Genomic DNA, 8,216 nt, shown 5'->3' on the forward strand with positions numbered 1-8,216 from the left:
TAAAAGTAAAATTAAAAAATAAAAATATATTAAATTAAGTGAATCTAAAAAGAAAATAAAAAGGTTATTAAAAAAATAGTGTCAAAGATAAAAAAAAAAAAAAAAACATAAAAACCAAAATATTCAAAATAAAAGTTTGAAAAAACAAACCAACTAAAACACTGTAAATTTTTATTTTTTTAAATCTTTCTTCACTAATCTATAATTTCACACAAGGTATTCACAAATTTTAATTTTTATGTGAATTTAATAATCCAACTAAAAAATGATACGTACACAAAAATGTAAGACTAACATTACATTATGACCAACTATTTAATTTTGAATAATTAGTTTCTTATTGTTACCTATATTATACAAAAGATTTTAAATATTACTTTTCAGATATTTTATATTTGTCAATATCTATATATATAAATATATTTAAAAAAATATAAACATTAATTTATATATGTTACTAGATTTGTACATTATCAATTTATAATACTATATTATCTTCAAATACTTTATAATATTAATAATTAATAAAAAAAAATCACGAGTCACATAAAATACACGTGTCCAACTGCTAATATTCATATAAATGAGAAAGTCAAGCTCCATGTAATGAATTGCGAAAGTCATTCATTTGTACAATTGTCAATGATTCGAAATAGAGAAAGGTTTACCGATTCACATGTTGTCATTGTCTTCTATTTTTCAATTATTTGCCAAGAAGATCTGATACTAGTTTTGGGATTTTAATAAAAATCTAAATATACAGATTTTAAATCAAAGGGTAAATTACATTTACCTCCCTTGAGGTTTCTGACAAATACAGGGACCTCTCCTGTAGTTTGAATAATTACAGTAACCTCCCCTACTTTACCTGACAATATCAAGATTCCCCCCTGCGGTCAAAAATCACTAAACGGTGTCACTTTTTCCTTCAGAAATTACTTTATTGCCCTTCCCTTTAAAAATATTAAAAAATGTTTTTGGATTGGAGGATAAGTTTAGAGTGTTTGGAACAGTATTTTTAGATTTATTTTTTTTAAATATTAAAAAATGTTTTAAAAAAAATTATTTTTTATTTTAAATATATAATTTTTATTTAAATATTTTATTTTATTTTGTAAATATTTTAATATTTTAAACTCAAAACACAATTTCACACTCAAATTGTAACCAAACACATAACTCAAAACTCAATTCAAAAATTATTTTCAAACCTCATAACTAAACACATAACTCAACACTCCACACTACTTTCAAAACTCTACATTCAAATCGTAACCAAACGCATAACAAAAAAATAAAATACTTAAAAATATATTTATAAAATAAAATAAAATATTTAAAATAAAAACTATATATTTAAAATTAAAATTAAAATTTTAAAAAATTTTAATATTTAAAATATTAAAAAAAAAATAAAACACATAGATGTATGAAATATAATACACATTAAAATAAATAAATAAATATTTAAAATATAAATATGTATCCTAAAAAAATAAATTCAAAAAATTTCAAAATTTATAACCAAACAATTTTTTTTTTCAAAACTCATAACTCAAAATACGACTCCACACTCAAATCATGATTCTAAAAATAATTTTAAAAAATAAAATAAACTTTTTTTGAAATTTTTTTTCTTTTAAAATAGAGTTTTGGAAAAAGTTTGGTTTTGAGTTTTGGAAAGAGTTTTGAGTTTTGAAAAAAGTTTTGAATTGAGTTTTAAGTTTGTGTTTAGTTATGAGTTTTGAAAATAATTTTTGAATTGAGTTTTGAGTAATAAAAACATGTTCCGAATTTTTTTTTTTTATTAGAAACATGTTTGGTTCTCTTTTAGAATCACAATTCCAATTACAAATTTCCAAAAAAAAAATTCAAAACTCATAGTGTTAACCAAATACAAAATTCTAATTAGAAATTTTCAAAAATCTTTTCAAAACTCATAGAATCACAATTCAATTAGAAATAATTTCTTGAATTTACTTTTTTAGGGTAAATATTTTATATTTTAAATATTTATTTATTTATTTTAATGTGCATTATATTTCATACATCTATGTGTTGCATTTTTTTTGATATTTTAAATATATTTTTTAAATATTAAAAAATTTTAAAATTTTTATGTTTATTTTAAATATATAGTTTTATTTTAAAGATTTTATTTTATTTTATAAATATATTTTTAAATATTTTATTTTTTTGTTATGCGTTTGATTACGATTTGAATGTAGAGTTTTAAAAATAGTGTGGAGTGTCGAGTTATGTGTTTGGTTATGAGATTTGAAAATAATTTTTAAATTGAGTTTTGAGTTATGTGCTTGGTTACGATTTGAGTGTGAAATTGTGTTTTGAGTTTAAAATATTAAAATATTTACAAAATGAAATAAAATATTTAAATAAAAATTATATATTTAAAATAAAAAATAATTTTTTTTAAAACGTTTTTTAATATTTTAAAAAAATAAATCCAAAAATACTGTTCCAAACACTCCAAACCTATCCTCCAATTCAAAAATATTTTTTAATATTTTCAAGGGAAGGGCAATAAGGTAATTTCTTAAGGAAAAAGTAACACCGTTTAGTGATTTTTAACAGCAGGGGGGAATCTTGATATTGTCAGGTAAAGAAGGGGAGGTTACTGTAATTATTCAAACCACAGAGGAGGTCCCTGTATTTGTCAGAAACCTCAGGGGAGGTAAATGTAATTTACCCTAAATCAAATGAATGAAAGAAAAAAATAATAGTTGCGTTTTTAACGGCAGTGACAGAGGCAATTTAAGCAGTAGATTATTGGGTGATTATTGTCTTTCACTTTGAATCTTACTCACCTTAACCATATATTTATAAATTCTCAATTATATAGAGACCATCATAAATAAATATAATTACAAGTGGGGGTCAACATTGCTCTCTGTATATATATGATTTAGGCCATACTCACTTTAGTGCACATAATATGACCAAAATATGTGTTATTAGAGATGTCCATAACCAAGTCATGTTTTTATCTGGAGCACAATTTAATGAATCTATCTAACACCAATCATACTTTATTTAATAATATACAACATCTAATTATTTGATCTATATAGGCCCACGTACAAAAAAAAAAAAAAAATTACAATATGTTGTATAAAACTTCTCATTCATTAATAAAAGAAATTTCTTTGCCAATTTAAACATAATAATTTGTATACAATTAAAAAAAATGAGTTATAACCAAACATCACATAAGGTATAATTAAAATAATGTCATAATTATATTCACTATGAGTCATACATAACCAATTAACAACCAAGAGCATCCGCATCAGTCTCAGCAAATTTTGAGTCAAATTATAACTCAAAATCCACTTTTGTATTTTAGCTAGCCTCCTTTTTATATACACACTCCATCACACTCTCTATTCTAAAATTCTATTTCATTAAAATATTATTTTTTATTCTTTTATCTTTTTCAATTTAAATATATATTTTTTCCAACCGTCCTATTTTTAAAACGACTATATTCCAACGGTCATATTCCAACGGCTATATTTTAATGGTCATATTTCAACGGTTATATTCTAACGGCTATATTTTAACTGTCATATTCCAACGGCTATATTCTAACGGTCATATTCTTTCAATATAAATAAAACCAATTGCTATCTAAATTTCATCCACATCAGCCTAATTTTGCTATTTCATTTTGTATTTATTTTCTCTATATGGATCTTCATTCGCTAGACGATATGATTCTTTATGACTCTGACTCCGATGATGAGTTGGAGACAATTGGGACAGCTATTGTGGAAGGGCAACGACTAGCCGCCAATAGTTCATCAAGATCACGACATAATTCTAATCGATGCCGCAAATTCATTTGGCGCAATTCTTTGCAAGGTCACCAAAGACTTTTTCTAGATTATTTTGCTGATCCACCAGTATATCCTTCCAATGTATTTCGAAAGAGGTTTCAAATGAAACGTTATCTTTTTCTCTGTGTTCAATCTGCGATAGAAGTTCATGAATCATATTTTGTCCAAGAAAGAAATAGTGCTGGAGTGCCCGGTTTATCTTCCCTTCAGAAGATGACTGCAGCACTTGGAATGCTCGCTTATGGCGTAGCAGCTGATTTTATGGGTGAATTCTTGAGGATTGAAGAAAGTACCGCAATGAATAGTCTATTTTATTTTCTCAAAGCGATGGTTGAAATTTATTCCGATCAATATTAGAGGTTACCAAACAACAATGACATTGCTAGACTACTAGCAGTTGGCCAAAGTCGTGGCTTTCCTGGAATGCTGGGAAACATTGATTGTATGCACTAGACATGGAAGAATTGCCCAACTGCATGGAAATGTATGTATACTGGTCGCACCCATGAACCAACAATTATTTTGGATGCAGTTGCATCATATGATCTTTGGATATGGCATGTATTTTTTGGGTTACTCAGGTCTCATAATGATATCAAAGTACCAGAAATGTCTACTGTATTTACTGACGTTGCTCAAGGGCTTGCTCTTCCAGTCAGTTACACCATCAACGATAATGAGTATACAATGAGGTATTATATTGCTGATGGTATATATCCACCATGGGCAACATTTGTGAAACCAATTCCATGTCCACAACAAGAAAAAACATTTCGCTATGGCCCAAGAGGCATGTAGAAAGGATGTGGAGCATGCATTTGGGTTGCTTCAAGCATCTTTTGCAATTGTGTGTGAACCTGCACGATCTTGGAATCTTTAGTCAATTACAGTTGTTATGAAGGCTTGTATAATATTGCACAATATGATTATTGAGGAAGAGTGAGATGACAATGAAGCACAAGACATTGATTTTGAACAAATCAATGAAACCCCTTTGGCACAAGTGTCACATGAGCGTACAATTGAGCTTATGGAATTCATTCAACAAAATCACCGCGTTAGAAATAGAGCAATTCATTATCAACTCCAATCAGATTTTCTTGAGCACTTTTGCCAACTATATACCTAGTCATAGGACATTGTGTCATGTTTTAATTATTTTGTGGAAAAAAAATGTATTATGTTTTTAATTATTTGTTTTAGTAATGAAAAATGGATTATAATTGAATTGGAAAAGTTTAATTAAATCATTATAATCCTTAAATTCTCCTTGTGTTTAACCATATTTTTGGAGTGCAAAATGATGTTAAAACAAGTATAAAATAAGGCCCATGACAACACCAGAGCAACAACAAAGCAACAGTAACACAAGAGCCGGGCTGGTTGACTGATTAAGCAAAATTTCAGCATTTTTCTTCTTCTCACGGGACATCCAGGGGGACATCCAAGTGAACAACTATGGCTTTTTGGCCCAGCTTTGCTCCAGTTCAGTTTTGCTACCCACAACATACATACAAGGAAGCCATTTGGGATTCAATCATTTAAACATGAAGTCATCCAAAACATAAACATTCCAAAAACATTTCAAAAACATCCAAATACAAAAGCATGTTAAGCATGTCAAATATTACAATCAATCAAGTAGAAATCATGTAATTACTCCGCATCATTAATTTTTTTCCTACTGTCAATGATTTCTAGTTGGTGTAGATGATAATATACTTGCTGCATTGGGGACATCTCACTTGTATCAATCATCATGATTCTCTTTTCCGCTTTCAATTGTTCAGTTTGAGCCCTTGAAGCATGAATATGATAAGATTTTTGAAGAAGTTCAAGTTTCTTCTCAGTTCCTCATTTTCTTTCTTCTTTCATCTCATTCAGTAAATCCACAATTGTAGAACAACTATCATGGTTCTTTGTTTTTTTCAACCGCTCCTTTTTTGCCTTCCTGCCCATAGGTCTCTCTAAGGGTGAGATATCATCTTCTGCTAGGTTGATTGGCTCTGGTGTTGAAGGTGAAGATGTTGGGTCATTTCTAATCCTTTTCGATTTTTTGTTTTAGCATTGCTCGAACCATTTTGGTTGATGCCTCAATACATTCCAACAATGTTCGATTTGAAATGAGGTTTTATTAACCTCTTGGTATATGATTTTTGCATTACCAATCTAAAAGAAAAAAATTAAAAACCAATAATTAGGTTCTTAACGTAAAATGAAACTGCTAGGAGAAGTATAAAGATCAATGTAATTAATACCTTGTCTTGCTCGTTAACACCACTTTGATGCAATGCTTTAATCTGGGCAAAGCACCCACAAAACTTATTAGTGTCAAGTTGAATAATTGACCACCGATTCATCAAAGAATTATCATTACGTTCACTAATAAATATCTTATGCTCGTGAAAGTACTCCCCAACTCTCCTCCAAAAGGTCTCGCTTTTTTGCTCATTTCCATGCACTGCTTCCAAGCTAGTGTTGAGCCAAGCCGATACAACCATATTATCTTCTTCTATGGAAAAGTTGCCTCCACATGATTTCTTAGTAGTGGATTCCAATTGAGTAGAGAATGGAGACTCTTGGCCAATCACTTGACCAACTTTACTCATATACTGAGACTCCATGAATTGGCTATATCAATGTTAGATCCCTCTTGTAAAAGATTTGCAAAAAATGAGTCTCCATTTGACTCCATCCGTACAAGAGTTGTGAGTGCACTGATTGTTTAACAAAATAACCACACGTGTTTATTTATTTATAGAGATGACAAAAATATAAAATTCCAAAATTATCATCCTTAACTATTGCAATCCTAATGTGCAATAGGAATCAATTAAGAGAAAATTTCAATTCAGTGTAGGTGGAGAAAAAAAAAATTATAAAAAGGCAGAGGGTGCAACTTAGAAAACACAGGGGTGTGACTCAAAGTTGCACCCCTTCTATGCATTCAAAATATGGCATGTTGTTCTGTTTTTGAGCTAATTCTTTTTTTTTTTTCAATAGAGATTCCAAGTTGAAAAAATGAGAACAACAATGTTGAAAATCAACATTCTTGATTTACTAATGAATCAATCAGTTGGCATAGCATCTTGGACAAACTAGTGAAGCATTTTATCAAACAGTTACAATGCAAGAACATATATGTGTATATAATAGCAAAAGTGAATCTAGTTCATCAACTGATACACGAGAGAGAGAGAGAGAGAGAGAGAGAGAGAGAACCTGATGAACTTCCAAGATGGTGAGAATGAAAATTGTGTGATGGCTCTAGTAAGTGTTGACAGTAATGGCGGTATGAGAGATGGTGTTCTTGTTGGCGGGAGAAAAAAGTGTGGGAAAGAAAATATAATAAAAAATTGATTACCTTGTGAACAGTTCCCCGCTTCATCAGAGGAGGAACTATAGCTTTGTCAAAATGAATGAAGCCCATAGCGACTCTAATGCATCAACATATTTACAGTTTGGCTCTCTACAATAGCGTCAAAATCATTGTAGCGACTCTGATGCTGATGCTCTAACACACCAATAAGTCAAATTCTTTTTTTTTGGTCAAAGATAGAATGTTAGTACGTTAATAAAGTTGGGTTATAACTTAAAGAGGCAACCATTGATATGTCAATTCAAACCTCAGACCAATAAGTCATAATCAAAAATGACAAAAGTGGTAACAAAGATATATATAATATGCACCCCAACTGCATATACATATATATATATATAATTAATCTTTCATATTATACAGTAATTTTGTTGTTTGAAAACATTTTTGGGTCCCTTACAAATGACAAGCTGGCTGTTTTATTCCCAGCGTAGACGTTAAAGCAGTCTCCTTTTATGTCTTTTTTGGCTTGTTGTCCTTTAGGGAAAATAAAAATTCATTGAATGGTGTGACTGGTGTGTTTTCACTTATTCACTGCTCATTTTGTATGCTATATTGAGACATCAGAATATCTCTGACATAAATGAGAAAAACATTTCTCATTAAACAGTCGTGATGAAAGATATCCAATGGGAGCTGTGCCCTTTGTGGGAGTTGATGCCAGGCCTATATCCATGATTCAAATCATCATTATTGTAATATTCATCAAATAAATTATTAAAAAAAAAAATCAAGTCAATTAGATATTTATAATCATATAATAATATCACATTTGTTTTGAAAATAATAAACGGTAAGCATAATTTCGATAATAAATTATATATTTTTGATGTCTTATCATGTGATTACTTATGTCCTAACTTGATTTTTTATATAGATACTTTATTAGACAAACCATACAATATGAACTGTTAAAATTATTAAAATAGTACCGATATTGACCCCAGGAGGAGGGCATAGCATTACCCCATTCCCCCATC

General features: G+C 29.2%; 1 protein-coding gene across 1 annotated transcript; it reads left to right on the forward strand.

Annotated features, from left to right (window-relative positions):
• Positions 1-3,707: 3,707 nt before the first annotated feature.
• On the forward strand, positions 3,708-4,214 carry LOC114310447 (uncharacterized). Its single transcript, XM_028256418.2, has one exon. It carries the CDS (start codon positions 3,708-3,710, stop codon positions 4,212-4,214), a length of 507 nt encoding a protein of 168 aa, XP_028112219.2.
• Positions 4,215-8,216: the final 4,002 nt, after the last annotated feature.

This window comes from Camellia sinensis, chromosome 8, assembly GCF_055761805.1.
Source record: "Camellia sinensis isolate YWXY chromosome 8, ASM5576180v1, whole genome shotgun sequence".
Classification (NCBI taxonomy): Eukaryota; Viridiplantae; Streptophyta; class Magnoliopsida; order Ericales; family Theaceae; genus Camellia; species Camellia sinensis.